The sequence below is a fragment of the Clupea harengus genome, chromosome 7, assembly GCF_900700415.2.
Source record: "Clupea harengus chromosome 7, Ch_v2.0.2, whole genome shotgun sequence".
Lineage (NCBI taxonomy): Eukaryota > Metazoa > Chordata > Actinopteri > Clupeiformes > Clupeidae > Clupea > Clupea harengus.
The window spans coordinates 10675654-10694235 of record NC_045158.1 but is presented as its reverse complement, the minus strand read 5'-3'; the positions used below and the strand labels follow the sequence as shown (position 1 = coordinate 10694235).

Genomic DNA, 18582 nt, shown 5'->3' with positions numbered 1-18582 from the left:
GCCCCCAGGCGCATACGGTTTGCTCCCTGTGGCGAGGGAGAGGCGATGATTCAATGTGTTTTGCCAAGAACTCCGAGGGGAGCACATACCAGGAGGGCAATGAGACAGTTCTGAGTTTTAGATTTGTCTCTGGAGACATGCCACTTTTAGCGAACTTCAGTTCAAGAGAGCATACACTGTCTGCATTCGACCTCTTCAACCCATTGTTAACAGTTGTATAATCTACCAAAGAAGCGCACTATGCAGCACAGAAAGCCAACTGGAGTATAAATAGCTGGATGAAATGTAGTTTGTGAGTTGAAAACCAGCGTGTTATGCTCTGGTCAGGCTCCAAACAGCCCATTAGCCTTTATGTTCCAAAAGCCACATCCAGGTTGTGTTTTTGGTTTAGCTCTCGAACCAGTCTATTACATCTATCGTTTCATGCTGATCATCTGCACTTTCTCATGTAGATATGACCTAACGAACTATCTACTCACAGTTATAGCTACTGAAGAACACAGGCGATCGATTTGACTGACTCTGATTAATCTAACAATGATGTTAGACAGGTGTTATATACACCCTAAAATGCATCGTTAGCATCTATCTTACATTGGAGAAGATAAAGCCTTACAACATATTCAGTGTAGAAATTAAGTAGCCTACTTTACAGACCGAAATGCTCTGTTATCATAAAGCCTTCCACAGCTGTAACAGATGGCCCCTTTGTTTCAGACCGGCTATTCCGTAGCTGGGCTTCAAATAGGCTAAGTTATACTTTTGTCACCTAATCTTTTTCTTTCTAGTGTTAAATGGGTATAACTGTCAATGATTTGTAAAGTGAAGCCCAACTCATTCTTGACAGACAGTAACAGTGAGATTTCAAACTGTTTCATATCGGGTATCAATCTCCATAGTTACATACATGTCAAGATCTTCTTGGTAAATGCTTGTTATTGTTATTTTCCTTTTTGTCAGTGTGTTTTACTGTATGTCTTAAGGCACCGTGTTAACATGCAATCTGACGTTTATAGGATCATTTAGCGCTTGGTCCAGTCCCACTATAAACAGACGGCTCACTGTGCGCCTCCACGGAGGCGATGCCCTTCTGTAGCGTGGTCAGAGCGGACAGACTGCTCTCTATCAGGACGAGTGGACAAAAGAACTGCATGAGAAAGACGTATTATCCCCACAACTGCCAGGGAGAAATGAGTGGGGGTTTATGTAGCGGCTTTTTGTGAATCAAGTCTGTGCGTGTTCCTCTGAAACAGCGAAAGTACAGAACACACGGTAGTCACTGGGCGTTGTAATGGAATAGCCTACTTTCTTGGGAGAGAGGAAGTTTGCGTCTACCCCTGACATTTTGCGGGAAGGTCGGCGTTGTGCAGGTAAACGTTTCAGTGAGTGAATTTAGGTTTGGAATTACAATATTTTATTTTATTAATATACACAACGTCGTTGTTGAATCAAAGGCAGTTGACTCTTTCTGGACTCAACGCACTAACTCATCCCGATCGCTAATTTGCGGACAACTTTGAATGTCGAAACACCGCTGTATCATCTGCTGATGATGTATGTACGTACGTCGCTTTGCTCATTGAGTTTCGGCTTTTACTCTTTGAGACAAACCTCCCTTTAGTCAGATAAGCCATAACACAGATCTGGAAGTGAATTGACAACCTGGATGCAGGATGGAGAGATTCACAGACATGGAGAAACTGCGGATATTTGAAGACCTCAACATGATGTATATCCGTCAAATTGCCCTGAGTATACAGGTAATGATGCCCCTGATTTGTGTTGCTTTTGTGAGCTTATGTTAAACTTTTGTCTGTACTAACTGATACACCAGAGGGGTAGGCTAAAACATAATACAGGACATATCTGGCTGTTTTTCTAAGTATGTAAAAAAAACAATCACAATGTTCTTCACACCTTTGTAAACTTGTTGTTTTCACATAGCTGACATTGAGAGGGTTGTTTTTTTAAATAGCTGATCACTCTCCGGGCATATGAATTTTGAAAATAATCAAGTCCCCTTGAGACTTTACCCAAGACTCAGAAAACAGCCTCATCAATATTTAAGGGGTACCTTTTTAAAGTGTTATGCCAAGCCTGGCGTGTTAAATATAAAATGATTATGACAGATTGAGAACAACAGCCGTGAACTCTGTAAATGCAAGGTTAACATACTGATATTCAAGGATAGCCTGATTCCATATTAAATATCAGTTACTAAAGAGCCTAATGGCAAAAAAAAGAATTGTAAATGTTCGGAATGATTTATTGGAGAGGAAAGACACATGGCCACTCAAAGTGGCACTGGGAATATTAGATAGAATTTCATATCCTCTCGCCTTTGTTTCTCCTCCCCCCCCCCCTTCTCTTCTGGTTGCCAAAACAATGTTGGCCCCTTTGCTTTGCAGCTGTTGCGTGTTAAGTGTGAGCAGTATCCCAGTATCCCACAGCCTGACAGGAAGATTGCCCATCTAGTGCCTCTGCCACTGATGAGCCTGGAAGGGAATCATAGCAAAAAGGGGCACACTGAAAGAATCTCACGCTCCTGTAGCCTTTTGCACTCCAAAGTGAACTCACGCTGAGATCAGAGCTCGTCTCACAATCTCAAATTCGCAAGGCCAAAATCACAAACGAGAAAGATAACAGATCTGGAGATTCACTAACCAACAGACTCTTCTCATTCTTCTTTACATGGACCCTGTTTTTTGCCCTCTATGTTACTGCAGTTAAGGTTTCGCGAAAGGGCACAGAGACCATTGATTAGTTGAGGTTAATATGAGAATCGATTTTTCTTTTCTCCTTCGCCTCCACCCACAGTGAGGTCGTGCAAATGGACAGTTCTGAGAATGCTGTTTTCAGACATGGCTGGTGCCTTCACGAGTTAAGCCGTCGCGTCCAAATCAGCGTTAGTCAATCAGTATCAGACCAGTCCCAATTAGATGTTTCAAAGAGTTGCCTATCAGGGCAGGGCTTGTTTACTGCATGTCCATAGCAGAGAGAAATTGCCAGAATGCTGAGCTTGATAAATAGTGACCCAACTGTTCTCCATGAATGCCTCTGCAGGCTGTCCAACACCAATTGACTCTCTAGCAGATCCCTGTAACTTCTAAATGGGCTAATGAAATAATCTCAGTCACCCTCACGCTCATACTGGTGTGTGTATGTGTATGTGTATGTGTATGTGTATGTGTCAGTGTTTGTGTGTTTGTGTATGTGTGTGTGTGTGTGTGTGTGTGTGTGGATGGAACAGGCATCCCCTTTGTATCAAACAGCATGGTCCTTTCCAAAGTGACCTCGAGAAGAATTCCTGATATTCCCAACAGGCTTGCTGTTGCCCTTGTGTGGTTGAGGACCAAGAACCAAAAGCACACCAAGAAACAAGCTCACCTTGACCAAGACAGAGTCCTTCAAAGGTGCCATTTGTTATGGCAACCAAGCTCTGAGTTTACGATTTACGTTTTTACAATGACTATGAACATTGTTTGTTGTGTTGGCTGACCTGTGCTCTGGGTATTGTTCAAGGCAACTCCTTTCAGCTTTCCGTGAGTAAAATTCACAAGAGACATGCACAGCTGCTCAGCAGAATACAGGCCGTGGAACAGCGGCAGAGTGTCTGACCAGTGGGATTTTTATAGAAATGTATGAAGAGCCTCATCTGCGACCTCGGGAGCACTGCTGTTTGTTCAAGTTTTAACAAGTCTCCTTTTCAAAATAGAGGCTGCTGCATTCCTCCTTTCTTTTTTTTCCAACCACCTCTGTTTTTCTCTTTACAACACCCTTGTCACTCCTGAAAGCCAAGAGTGCGCCTCCTCTTCTCTGCGGCGTAAACTCGGTTAAACCTTTTGTCTCTGGCGCTCGTCCCAGTCAAGCAGAGACAGCTGATGGGAACAGGAAGTGAGTGTAACTTTCGCTCGTTCGTCCAGTATGAGGTCATGCTCAGGCTGCGACTCCAGATGACAAAGAGTGTTTTAGGATGTCCTTTCATGCCACGCCGATAGGTCACTTTCTCTTAACGCCGAGGCTGGCCGGCTTCCCACGGTGTTTTTCAGTGAGTGTAAGGAGACGAGCTTTGACTGGAGTAATTTGTTTCCTCTCAGTCTTACAATAGGAACGTTCTGAGAGAAAATCAGCCTGTATGTTATTGAAGTGTGATTGGGCACAGATTAAATGTGCTACTTCACTTACCCAACACAAAGAGGCATAGAGGAGAAGGGCTCTGCCATTATATTACAGGCTACCAGTACTTGGCTACGACAAGAATTCTGAAAGCTGCAGCTGAGAGATTTCCCAGTCTAGCGCTGACACTATAAGAACAATACTGATATTAACAGCATAACTCTTTGGTCACTGTGCAATGGCACACTCAGCAAGAACAATGTAACAATGTGTTTACAAAATGAGTACAGTACATCACATTGCTCCAAGCCTTCAGAGCTGCCTTTTATTCCTACAACCACCTATTTCCAACAACATAAATATCACAAGCTAAAATAATTTCTTATGAGGTGTTTACCTCCATTTGATTAGACTTCAAGAAGAAGATGCCATCCATCAACGCATACCAGGGCGCAGTCAGTTAGATGCACAGCGTAGGCAGTTTGTGTAAAAAAAAAAGTCTCCTGTGTCCTCGCCAAGTCTCACCAGGCTCGAGGACACTGGCATCAGCCTGCTGCAGCGGGAGGTCCGTCTGTCTGCCCTCCAGTGTTGGAGAGCTGCAATGTCTGCCTCCATACTGCTGATGTGTAACTACAGCACTGGTGCTATAGAGTGAGTGACTTCATCTGAAGCTATTGTGGATTTGTGTGTGTGTGTGTGTGTGTGTGTGTGTGTGTGTGTGTGTGTGTGTGTGTGTGTGTGTGTGTGTGTGTGTGTGTGTGTGTGTGTGTGTGTGTGTGTGTGTGTGTGTGTGTGTGTGCATGCGTGTGTGTGTTTGTGTGTGGAGGGGGGAGCAGTTAAACCTATAACACGTGCTGGATATTGGCAACCACAGCTTACTCAACAGTTAGATAGCTTACAAAAGTCTACAACCACATATTAATCTAACTCGGGGGTCACCATTACATAAGATGGTTCAGCACCAGTCACACCAGATGGTTCAGGCTCTAAATGGAGGGATAGTTTCAAGCATTAAGTAGCATTAATGAATGAAGCGGATAAAAGAACACAGAATAATAAGATGACCGGGCTTTCCCTGTAAGGCTACTATATGTGGCACAGAGCTCTAGGGCTCAGAGCTTTAGGGACATGTGATTCAGTTGGTACTTCATCACGGATGAGGTCAACAGGAGACCAGCAAGAGGTCAATAGTGAGATCTAAAAATACGCTGCTCTGTGCCACAATAAATTAAAGCTGCTATATTTAGTTTTTTTTCTATAAAGACCTGTTTTCAGGAGTACAGACCTATTCCCAATTGTGCAATGAAATGCCATAGTTCAATGAATCTTCATATTCCAAACCTTCAGTTCATAAGATCTTAAAAAGATAAGCCACATAAATACATGTAAGTATTGAGAAACCGTTAAGAATTTCTCAATAAGAAAAGCAGACAACTTGGAGAATTAAGCAAACAACAATGGCCTCTATCTGTCAGCGCTACTCCCTTACCTGCTATAAAAAAAACCTCCCATACATTTCCAGAACTTTCTGGTATCTAAATGTGGTCAGACTTCATAGTGGAAAAAATAACCAGGTTTCGCACCCCTGAAAGGAATTTTTCTAAATGATAAAGTCAGCAGGTTTATGGTGTTAAGCCAGAGAACGGAAGGGCATATGCCGTGATTGTAGAAACCCATATGATGTGGCTGTATAAGATGTATAGATAGGCCCACTGTAGGTTCAGTTAACAGAGAACACAATTCACTCTTTCATCCACCCATAGGTTATCCATTCATTTCTCTGTAGGAAGTATGAAGAGCCTGGTCTTCCTCTTCTTCTGTTGGTTCAGCTGTGGAGTTGTTTAGGGAGACTTCAATGCCCCCATGAGCTCTGCTAAGATAGCAAGCTAAGCTAACAAAAAGCACCCATCTAAGCAAGCATGGCATCTATTGCCATGCTTACGCTGTTGTGTGAGAAGCACAAACATTCAGCTTAGGCTGTAGCCTCTTCCTAAAAAATACCTAAACACACATAAATATGAAAGAAAGGGGGATATGCTAATCTGTTGGGTCTATTTGTGTGGGACATGTGGCGACCTCCCGTGTCTCTTCCAGCCTTTGTGCTTGATGCAGTCAATTTGGACTGTGCCATAAATCATTGACTACAGTAAGGTGAGATGTGTCAGTGAAAGCACACTTGTGTGATTTTCAGTTTCCTCGTGCTCCGTGACTTGAGTAACAGTGCCAGCCTTTGGCACTGCTCGCCCATTCTCCAGAGCCGTGGTCTGGACCGGGCTGCTTCGGAGCACAGAGGAGGGGAGTGTTGCAAGTACAGAACGGTGAAGAAAGGGGACATTGTGTTAGGTCACCCATGCCTCGTTCCAGAACCACGGCCACCACCCCACTCTCACACCCGTCCCCGCCCCTCAACCCGCCCTCTGCGTCCCTGGCTCGGGCCCTGGCCCCGGCCCTTTGGCGGGGTGGGGATCCATGGTGAATGGACACTCTGTGCAGCAGAAACAAGTGGAATGCCTCGGCCAGAGCCAGTTTCCTTTGAAAAACACCAGCCGGGAGCCAGGGTGTAGCGGGAGAGTGTAGAGCAGGGAAGAGCAGAGAAGAGCAGCTGCTGCTGAAGCCCAAACTGGAGCTGTAGCTGAAGCTGTAGCTGTAGCTGTAGCTGGAGCAGGAGCTGTAGCTGTAGCTGAAGCTGGAGCTGGAGCAGGAGCTGGAGCTGGCCTTGGCCACACTGACATTTCTCCGATCTCTGAAGCCCAACGCTGGCAACATGGCTACCGAGTTTCTTCCCCCAGAATCTTTGCAGGCTCCAGTCTCCCTTCACACATGAACACGAAGCCTCATAAATCTAATTAGAAGTCACAGTTATACAGCCTGGCATAAACTCTGCTCTGTTTGGAGAGAGAGAGAGAGAGAGAGAGAGAGGAGGGTGATATTAATCTGTGCTGTGCAACTGATTCAGGAGTGTTTTCCACTCCTTCTTATCCACCCCAGTGAGCAGAAATGAGAACAGTGTTAAACTACACCCCTGCGAAAACATCCAAGCGTTGTCCTGATTCATTCAGTGTGTGGCTGGCTGCAGACAGTGGTGTTTCAGAAGAACACACACCAGATCTGCACAGAGCCGTGTTATTATTAATGGTGTGCTTGTGCTTGTCTGTGTTGTATTGAAGCACAAAGCACGATGTATACATTTGTCAGTAGCGACTGTAAACATGCAATCAACTTGTGACAGGAGGAATTTGTTCGTGTTGCAACTTGAGGTCCTAATGTAGGCCTTGGTGCTTTGTTTAGAAGTGAGTAATATTACAAGTTAAACAAGCTTCCCACTGCATTAACTTACAGTTGGCAACATTAAGGCACATCACATATAGTTAAGTATGGGTCACTGAGGGAGATCATTCTGCGTGAATTTACGTACAACATACCTAAGGGTTACTGTTGGTAAGGTATGTCATACCATGTTTAAACAAAATTAATATTGGCTTTCTGTAATGAGTTTTTGACAGCAGTCCTAATAGATACTACTGCATGTCTTTCAATAGTACCAATGTAAAGATAAAGGTTTTATCCAAAGCGACGTACAGACAACCTGCAGCGATTGGGAATCGAACCCGGGTCAACCGCTTGCAAAACTGCACCACCGTGCCTCAATGTGAACATTATCATTCACAAATCTATGTTTTACCGGTTTTCCTCTGTCACTCCAGCATCTAAACAGTATTTATACCTGTGCTAACCTGCAGTTTCCCAATACACAGCGTCTGTCCTCTTCCGTAATCCTAGGCTACATGACCTATGCTTGTGCCTGTACCTCCTGTCCTTTCGTTATTATGAATTATTGCTCTCCCTATTTGTGCTTGCCAAGCACAGGTTTCACAACCAAGGTGTTTGGCAATAACTTACACGGTGTTCCAATCCTGCGATGACTGACTGTGTGTGTATGTTTGTGTGTGTGTGTGTGTGTTTGTGTCTGCATGTGTATGTCTCTGTGAATGTGAGTGTGAGTGTGTGTATGTGGGTATGCATGTCTGTGTGCATGTGTGAGGGGTGTGTGCACGCATGTGTATGTTTGTGAAAGGGCCCTTAATTGGAAATGTTACCGTCTGGTTCTGGGCTGCTGTGGATGGACATGTGAGTAAGTGAATAAGTGATGTCACACAGCTGTCCGCAGGGCAGTGATGTATTGGGATGGAATATAAAGGTCTCAAGGGTCAAACAGTTTCCTGGACTTTAGGACCATTTCACATGGCCTGTTACTCCAGTGGTTAGATATCGTGGCAGGCTCCGCAGGCAGATTTAGTGCAGGCCCCCCTGTTCTCCCTTGGCTGTACAGGCCACACTGGTCCCCCATTAAAATGTTTTTGGGATTTGTAGCAGAGAGAGAAAGAGAAAGAAAGATGAGCCATGACCAAAAATAGAGAGACAGTGTGAGAGAGAGAGAGTGAGAGAGCGTGGAGAACACACATGTAAAAATGCCTCATCTTAAAAAAATTAAACGCAGGGGATTTCAGTCCTGTCCTCCAAGGGAAATATGGAGTTTTAGGCCTCTTTCCTCTCCAGACTGTTCTACAGGAAAAGATACTTAGCCTCTCACTGGCCTTGCATACGGTATGCAAGGGCCTCAGTGTGCTATATCCTCAACCTCAAAAGGCACACGGCTAAGATTTTGTAATGCACGTGACTAAACTTGTGATTTGGTATTGTAGCGATTTAGCCCAGGAACAGATGGAGAGTGGCAGGAATCTTTCATGCAGATTGGACAAAACAAGATGGAGGTCTAATCTTGACACTGTAAAGACATTGTTTGGTGCATAGTGGCGCTAACTAACACAGAGGGCTAACACACAGGCATTACAACATAACACAGAGATTAAAATGATAACAGCAATGCATGCGAACACAAGACACAAAAGGAAGACACCGCAACATTCCAAAACACATACACATAATTAGAGATAATTAAACAATGTCATTGCTAATTTGATTTACCAGATATGCCTTATGAGATTACATAGTTTACGGTGTCAGGGCACAATTGCTAGCCGGGTGTCCCAGGGCAATCAAGTTTTCCCATCAGGGGACCAAAATGTAACAACAGCCTGTCCAACGGGCTATCAGGAATGATCCACTAAGTGAAATAAAATCCCCTCCTTTATTCACCTTTCCTGCTCTTTTGACTTGCTATTTGAAGGAGAAATTAGTTGTTCATCCTGATGGTTTATCCTATAGGAAGTGTACACGTTAATCAGAAAGGTACTAGTCGGGTTGTGTTTGATGCCAGAGTTCTCTGCCACACCAGCGTTCCACACTAAATAGAGCACTACAAAAGCTGAGATCAATACTGTTTAGCACACATACATACATCTCACAACATAGCATGTACACCACAACATGAATTTGGATTTAATTAAAGTTTAATCAGACCATTATCCATTTGTTCTTGCTCAGACATATCTCCACAGTCATGGTGAAGATATGAGCGCCATGGGCAAAGGTTTATGAAAGACGTGGTGGAAAGGCAACTAGAGTCGGGAGCAGAAGAGAATAAGAAAAAAAAAAACTGTGGGAAGACGCTTTTTCATCTTGTATGTTTGAACGTGTTTAATTCTTAAAATACTAGAACATTAGCCAACACAATGCATGCACACCAGGCAATACACATCCAAGTTTAACTAGCTAATATTAGAAAGCTAAAGATCCTATAGGCCAGATTTAATGTTACAAGCCTAGTCTATAGGGCAAAAAGCTAATGCTGACCAGCATTTAAATTCATGAGTGTGTGGTTTAGACCAGCAGTGGCAGCAGTGGCCTTTAAAGAAACAGAGGAGGATGCACAAGCCTTAGTAAGATGCATAACTATATTTATAATGACTGTTGCAGTCTGTGCTTGTTAAATAAATGTTTTTATTGCTACGTTTCTAGATAATAAATGGTCTTTTTTGTATTTGGGCTAGTCTAATTCATTCTGGGCAACCAAAAAATTAAGAACGAATGCCTCCATTTAAAAAAGTGTGCCATGTCTCCGTGCTTTACATATACAAGGCTTTTGTATGTACCAAACGTTTGTCCCAGCCTGACCACATACTATTTAAGACTGACATATCTGGTTTCAAGCAGGGGGCCTGTGCAGAGACCTTATTTATCTCTCCCTACTGGCCACCTTCACTGGAGCAGTGCCATTGGTCACTAGAGCGTTATGTTTTTAGTCTGCACTTTGTTTTGATTGGTTAGTCTTTGATCCCTGCAGATCAGATCTTGGCATTACACTTGTCCAGACCACCTGCCCATTAGTTTATCCTAATGTGTGTGTGTGTGTGAGTGAGAGAGAGAGGGATGACATTATAGATTTCTTATGTCTATACATGTGGTTGTTTGTAAGATTTTGAGACATACAGAGTAAAGTCTTCTGTCCGAAAGGCACCATTCTAGCCACAACGTTTGTGATAGCTCTGATCGGTGGCACAAAACAAAATGAAAGAGGTTACATAAGAATTTACATCGGATTAAACTTGGTTGTGTATACAACGAGGAAGGAAGCGAGCTCCAGAACAGACCTTTTCTCCGATAGGAAGATTGTTTGTCTGGGAAAAAATCTGTGAGAAAATAAATAGGATGTAGTGACTAAGCATGAGGCTACTAAAGGTCACAAGACCAAATACCAAACTTAATGAAGTGTGTCATAATAAAAAAAATTAAAGTGACATTTAGATAATTGCTTTAAGGAAAACCAATGTTTGTTTGGAACATGAGGCAACAGTGTGCAATAAAAAAAAGAGGAAACGACTTGTTTATAATAATGCCCATTGAATGACTTTTGTGTCATTCCGTGTCGGGTGATTTGGTCCACACATTGGCAACTGACTGGTCCTGGTTTATTTTTGGGGCCGCTGTCTGTCTATGTCCATTATAACATACTGTAGCTCCTCTATACAAAATGGCCCTCATTTAATATTGCAAAGAGCACTGTCGTCCATTGTAAGGCTTTATTACAGTTGAACACAAAAAGGAGCACTTAGGGCAAGTTAAAAGAGGCTATTTGATGGTCCCAGGTTCACCAGATCACAGAGGCCCCTCTGCAGCGGTCTCCCTTTACCCAGAGGCACTAATCATTTTTGTCTGGCGATATTTACTGCACAGAGGAACACTCCATCTTCGGAGGAATCTGCAGAGCAAGTGTGTGTGTGTCTGTGTGTGTCTGTGTGTGTGTAGCTTGCTACTATGAAATATATCCAAGGGTTCACTGCATGTTCCCCCCTTTGCTCCTCTGCAGTCGTCCAGTCTTCCTCTCTCCATCTGTTTTTCCTGCACTCTGCTTTTCTCACCCCCTCTTATTCCCTCCCTCCCTCTGTTACTTTTAACTCTCACCATCATAAACACTTCAACACAACTACCTTAACCAATTCATCTGGAACGTCTCTAAGCGTGCCGAGAGCCAATCTGCCGAATCCTGAATAATTAGCATTTTATGTCAAGTTGTAATTAAAGGCTTTTTCGTAAAGAGTTTGGTGGAACTGTCAAAGTTAAAATCAAGGGCATCTTTGGGAGGTCTGCATTTTCAATTCTTAGTTTTATTGTTGAGTTGATTGCAGCCGAGAGAAGCAGTGTTTATTGGAAAGACCTTAGTTTTGTTGAAACTATTTAGATTTTATGGGGCCCTTTGATGCTGAATGATGATGAAGTTTTCTTTTTTCATTATATTCATAAAGTAGGTGACTGCATTGAAATTTTCCCCTGTAAAAAAATGTCTGTGGCTGCATTTTTCTTTGTTTGATTCATAGATGAATTAGCTATTAAAAAAAACAATCAGTTGCCATGCTTTAGGTCTCTAAATCTCTGATGAGGCGTCATATTTTGTATTCTGCATTTTAAAAAGGTTATTAGAGAGAGTGGTTAGAGCTTCACCATAATTATAACCATAACATTTCATGTCCTCTTAGGTCACTTGGGACTCTGGGGTTAATATATATACAGTCACGTAATCCAGAGAATTGATTAATGTTTTATTCATTATGCCAGTATCGTTCTTTATATCACTATAACACATTTGTAGACGTGTATACATGTATATATGCTGTCTGGAGATGTTAGGGGGATTATTTTGATGGTTCTTCTGTGTTATAACACCTTTATGATATTTCATGTGATTTGTTATTGTTTTAACTTGATATTCTGCACGATACATTCTTGAAAATAATTTCTCAAACAAAACCTTGAAAATTCTTGAGTTTATGCTTTGGTATGGGTGTATTCACCTTAAGTCTTGCACTTCAGTTTCATTGCTAATGATATCTCAGAGCACTGTTTTCTAAACTGTTACCTTAAACGATATTTTACAATAAACTGCGAGTATTCGGAGTTATTATGGAGTACTTGCCATCCTTATAATACAAAATAGTCACACAGCCTGCCGGAAACCAACACTAACAACAACATGTGCACGTTACGCCGCCTCCTCGGCTGCCTCTCTGGTTGGCTCGTGTTCCCCCTCCTCTCGGCCATGGCAAGCCGAGGTGCACTGATGACAGCCGGGAGATGAGCTCGGCCAGATGACTATGGTTAACGCCGGCTATCCTGGGCAACAAGCCTATATTTTGCAATCGAAATAAAAAAGTCACCGTCTGTTTGGCAAGTTAAATATTATTTGCCAGAGGACCGTGTTGAATTTCTAACTGTTGTGGAAAAGACTGACACTTAAACAATCTCGGGAGTTGTCGTGGATGGGGCGTATGAAACTGAATGTAGTATTGCGTAAGCGTGCTTGGTGATTTGGAATTTCGCTGTCCTGGAGCCGGTCACACCATGAATAACTCCAAACCAACACGAGTAAGTGAGAAATTCTCATTTTAATGTGTAACGACAGTAACAGTTATGTGTTCGCCAGTGCAATCGTTTGCCCTCTTGTAGCTTGACATTTCAGCAAAACATTTCAGTCAAATTCGTGGATTACTATAGAGCCTTTTCAGTGAACTACGAGGATGATTTGCCGCTTCCTAAGTGTCTGAACAGTGATTTATTACAGCGTGTAGAATAGCTGGGTGATGCTGTGCAGGTGCGCTCACTTAACAGCAAGGTCAGGAAGCCCGCACGCACACTGGTGTCCAGTCAACCGAAGGCGGACACTTCTGTCACAATTCTATTGACGAACTGATCATTCTCTCGACAACTTGCAGTCCGCGATTGACTTCACCTGAAAATGAGAATGACTAACAGAAAGTATAGGAGCAATGTGTGAAAATACAATAGATTTCCCTAGAGAAAAGCCATTCCATGTTGTGTAAAAGTGCTTTGCTGGACGAAGGCAGTGCCAAAGCCTCTTTCACATTATGCGTGGCATTTTTGGCCTATTTTAGGGTACACAGTTTTACTCAGAGACACAGAATAATGGCCATATTGTGCTGAATATGGAGATTACGGAAATCGACTATTTTGTAGACGGCTTTTGTGTTCTGGGTATTAATGGATATGAAATAAGTGGTATTTCATGTCATTCCACAGCTTACCGTCGTCGGTTTTATTCCATGCGTAACCATGAGACAATCAGCATTAACATATTCCAGTCACACTGTCGATATTGGGTATGAAAGGCACCTGTGTCAGATCCCATCTCTTACATGAACTTTGAGTGGATTGAGGAGTCAGCTGCTGCAGTCTTCTTTTTTGCAGGCATTGACCTTTCCCAGAGGTCTAATGTACAGTATAGTTCTGCTAAACTATTAATCACTCATATGTTTTCGTTGTGATCTCAAATGGTAGGCTAATCAAATCAACCAATGGACTAGAGTTTACTTGTGATGTTCCACTTGTGATGTGTGTCCGCTTCTCACTGAAAGATGCGTTTTTGGTTATCAGTGTGAACTGATATTTTTTTGCAGGATCAGTGTTCTCTCCATTGTTTCAGTCCATTTGGCACCTTTCACCAATCAGGCTTCTATCAGCAGATTTAAGGATCTAATCAAGTGTAAGCAATTCAAGTGGACATGAAGGTTAAGTAATGAACAGCGTAGGGGACATAGCTGGTTGAGTGTTGAAAAACTTTTGGATTGTCTTCAGCTGTCTTCTTTACAAGAACATTGTATATATTTTAATGAATTATAGTTTGTCTCCATGTAAAAAGCCAATAAATCTGGTATGAACAGATAATGTATCTACATATCTTCAATAAGACTGCATACAGTGCATACAGTCTGCATCTTAAAAGGTTGCTGGAGAAAGAGAATGGTTGGAGCATCACTGTGAATCACCATCACAGATGTTGTTTTGCCTGACGGGGTTGAAGCATCCCTTGATTGTCTGGGCTTGGCACAGGCAGGACTAATCATCAACCCTTTCCTAGTGCCCATTAGTCAATAGACTTGTTTCACTTCAGGTATTCCTCTCTGCAGCAATTAGAACATTCACTGCAGTCCCCCCTTACCCGGAGCGATCAATCTCTGCTGAGAATCAGGGATTTGTGGACTGTGCTCTTTTGTGTCCGCTGCAGTCTCTGAAAGGTGAGTTGCCAGCAAAAAGAAAAAAAAGAATTCTCAGCAGAGACTGCTAACCTCTGGTGTTGTCAAGGATAGTGGCGGTGTCACAGAGCTGGTGACTATATAGGTCAGCTCTTGGGAAAAGTGCAGCCTCTATGCTGCGGACCATGGCTAGTTTCGGTGTGTGTGTGTGTTTGTGTTCTGCTGTCTCATTTGCTGCTGCTTCCCAACCCTACATCAGGCCCAGAGGAAGAGAAACACACACGCATACCATTAATGCTCAGAACACACATAAATACAAATGCACTTAGTAGTATAGTCTGACACTGAATGGTTTGTTGGGTCACCACAGCTCTTCGACCGCACCGCTATCGGCCGAGTTCAGCACATCTGACTGAGAATCCACAGATTCATGTTGGCAGTCAAACTGACTGGATTTAGCTGAGACGGAGGAGACCGACCATTTATTTTTAGGACAGAGTGATTTCTGCCTGTGGTGGCTGAGGCCAGCAGCCTGGAGGAAGGAATGATGCGCGTGTAGATAGCAAGTCAGGAAGAGAGAGACGGACGACTGTAGTGGTGTCAGTCAGACTGAGAGGCAGCGAAGGGGAAGAGACGCTGCTGTGGCTGTTTGTACGGTCTCTACGGTACAGCCGGTGCGGCGCACAAGCAACCAGAGCACAAATCACAAGTGTTTGTTTCCCCAGCGGTCCATCGCCCACCATCCCTCTTGCACACTTGGACAAATGGTGGTAAAGGTTTCCTCAATCACAATTAAGCATTAGAATGTCATTTTGATGAATGGGTTGGTGACATTAAAAGCATGATCCTTGCTATCTGACAGATATTGAACTGCCGTATGTAGACTTTGTACTGTGCTTGCTGAAGGAAGGACGTACATATAAGAGGTTGGCAACAGTGTGTTTAAATATACATACTCCTGAATTATTGAACAGGGATGTGTATTAGCTGTGAAATCCACTGAAGGGAAGGGCTGCTAGCTGTGGCGCTAGCTGTATTTCTCTCTGTGACACTTGGGCAAAAACATCCCTGACGGCAGTTATTTTTCATTTTTAGTTCTCTGTCATGGAGAATGAAGGAAATGTCATTTGGGGCCTTTGGCAGCAGTGACCGGGGAATTGAAGAGCTGGTTTGACATTGGGCTTTTCGCTGTACAATAGCAAGTGAAGAGAGAAAACCCATCTCTTCTCTTAGCATTTCAATGTGATGCCTCTATCCTGGTCATTTGTCAAGAACTTCCTTCTGCCTCTCTCTCTCTCTCTCTCTCTCTCTCTCTCTCTCTACTCTCTCTGTTATTCATCCTCCTAACTGTGGAGACCACTGTGTCCTGGGCACTTCTCCAGTATGACATGTCCTACACGTGTGCTTGCTGGCTATTGCTATCTGCTGTTTAACCTTCAGTAGCATTACTCAATCTTCACGGCAACCAGGTGTATCTTTTGTAAAGAGGGCCTGAGGGATGTCCATTATGGTGCATAGTTCTGCCGGTGACCTGCTGTTTTACACCATGCATATGAATAGGCCTCTCCAACGCACGTGCGTGCGTGCGTGCGTGCGTGCGTGCGTGCGTGCGTGCGTGCGTGCATGGTCCTGAATGTGCAAGCCTGTGTGGGTGTGTGTGTATCTGTAGGGAAGAGAGTGAGCGAGAGTGTTTCAGCGAGATGCAGCATGGGAGGTCATTCTCTGAAGTACCTCACAATCATGGTAATATTGATGATTTCTCTCCTGAGACACAAATTATATTCTACACCATTTAATGGTCTGCTATTTTTTTATGCTGCTCATACTGCCTCTGTCGTCGCTCACTGACACAGACCTGAACACATTTGCATTTTTCTCCTTTTACCGCAGACTATCTTAAAACACCTTAAGATTCCAGCCACTGCTTGTAACGAAAGACAACCACTCTTCATTTAAACACCTGTTTTTTTGTGGAAACCATCATGCATTTTGTGGATTGAAAGCAAGATCGTTTTTCTGACTTGCCAAAAAAGTCAAATCCATTTGTGCACCAGACCAGGCGTCAGATTGGCGTGTAAACGACCTCACTGGGCAGGAGGGATTGATTTTATGTGTGTTTCATGACCACCGAACAAATCTTCAGGATACTCAAAACCCTGTGGTTGTCCATTATTCAAGTGGACAGATGGTTGCAGAGATTATTTAAGTTTGACCTGGTGCAGTAAGTCCACTAACGAAGACTATAAGGAAGATGAGCTGAAAAGAGAGTTGCGGGAATTTTTGGGGAAAAGTTTGGGAATTATCCCAGTGGGACGGCCTTGACAGGGCCAGTTTTTTTTTCTTCTTCCCATTTCCGTTCCCAACCCCTTAGACTTTATATAGGCAATACAGATATTCAGAAGTTCATCTTAGAAGCACTGACACGGGTGGTGCAACCTGTAGCCTAATAGCAATGAGGGCTTTTAGTCAGCTCCTGCAAAGAGCGTTAGCATTGTGGTGGTTACCCCTGTCTCAATCAGGTTAGGGTATGTGGTGCAGGAGCATTTAGCTGTTTCTCTTAAAGTAACACTATGCAACAATTTGACACTTTTTGAGGTATGGTTTTATAGGCAACTAGTTTTGGTACCATCCTCAAATTTATTTTGATAGGATATGGTCATGTGAAGGACAGATAAACACCTGTGTCTTTCCCAATAGCCATCCAGGATATGCCCTATGTAGGTCTGTGTTCCGGGCTGGAACATCCTGAAAAAATGGAAGAAAAGCTTTCACAGCATGACATTGCCAGCTATACTGCCAAAAGACCACCAGTTAGTGACCACCAGTTAGCGTGTTGGCAAGCATCTATCAGTGTCAACTGGGCTGTTGGTGGTGTTTGCAAAGTTTTTGCATGTCTTTTAGGTAGTTAGTTTAGTTTTGGAACAGAACTCCTTATTGCTTCTTTAAATACTCTGTATATGCCATGGATTAAAAGGTTACAGGATGGTGCTTACCTATCAGGTGTAGTCATGTGTTACACAATTTTGCAGATTTTCTGAAGGCCAAAGCTCAAGCTGTTCAGGTCGTGCTAAACAATCGCCACACGCTTCTGTTGACAGATGTACTGTCCAGTGACGTGCGGTGGCACTGGTTTTCTGCCTCTGTCACATAAAAACCTGAAGCTGAATCATCTGTCTGCGTCTGTGTCATGCCTACAGACATTTGTGTAGCAGCATTACGAAAAGATATTCAGAATTAAGATATTGCCTAGTTGTCCTAAAGTTTTTTTAACATTTAATTTCATCAGTAAATAAAATGTGTTTATTTTTCTTATGAGGGCTCACGATCTTCTTTATCAATTATTATACTGAAGATATCTGAGTTTAGTTGTTGTTGAGTGTGTACATTGAACAGGATGACTCTATTGGAAGAGTTTTTATTACACCGGGCCCACACAACAGCAAACTGTGGAGCCACCTGCTCATGTGTGGATGGGGAGAGTCAGTGTCCTGCTCATGTGCGAATGAGGAGAGTCAGTGTCCTGCTCATGTGCGAATGAGGAGAGTCAGTGTCCTGCTCATGTGCGAATGAGGAGAGTCAGTGTCCTGCTCATGTGTGGATGAGGAGAGTCCGTCTCCGGTGCCTGTCCTGCTCTTAGTCTATAAAAGAAAAGTGTGTAACTAACTAAGACACTAAGGCTTTCGCCATTAAATCTGTTTGTTGGTAGGACTACATAGCATATTAGCATATTAGCCACCAGCCCTGATTTTCCTCTGAGGCGTCACCTACCCAAGGTCACCCAAACAAGCCCACTCTCCACTAGTCAGCGCACTCTATATCCAGAAAGGGCTTTATAACGCTCGACTCGAGACTCGAGGAGTGCTTAGCCCTCAATTAGCCCTCGTGATCTGATTAGCGATTAGCGATTTCCACAGCCTTCCTCAGACGGGGGATAAGTAAAAAAAAAAAAAAAAAAAAAAAAACACCAGTGGGAGGGGGGATGGGCAGGAGAGAGGGATTAGCCCGGGAGTGTGACGGGAGC

At 43.3% G+C, this 18582-nt stretch overlaps 1 protein-coding gene across 5 annotated transcripts in view; it reads left to right on the top strand.

The window, feature by feature from the left end:
- Positions 1 to 18582, top strand: part of rtkna (rhotekin a) — a 53344-nt gene that overhangs the window by 10689 nt on the left and 24073 nt on the right. The window contains exon 1 of one of the 5 annotated variants that reach the window (XM_031570466.2): positions 980 to 1760. The exons of 3 other annotated variants lie outside the window; for them this stretch is intronic. In XM_031570466.2, the coding sequence (XP_031426326.1) occupies positions 1674 to 1760 (87 nt within the window). In that variant the 5' untranslated portion in view covers positions 980 to 1673. Of the gene's footprint in view, positions 1 to 979; positions 1761 to 11612; positions 12937 to 18582 lie in introns of those variants that run through there. One more of the 5 variants, XM_012830579.3, reaches the window with a different exon arrangement.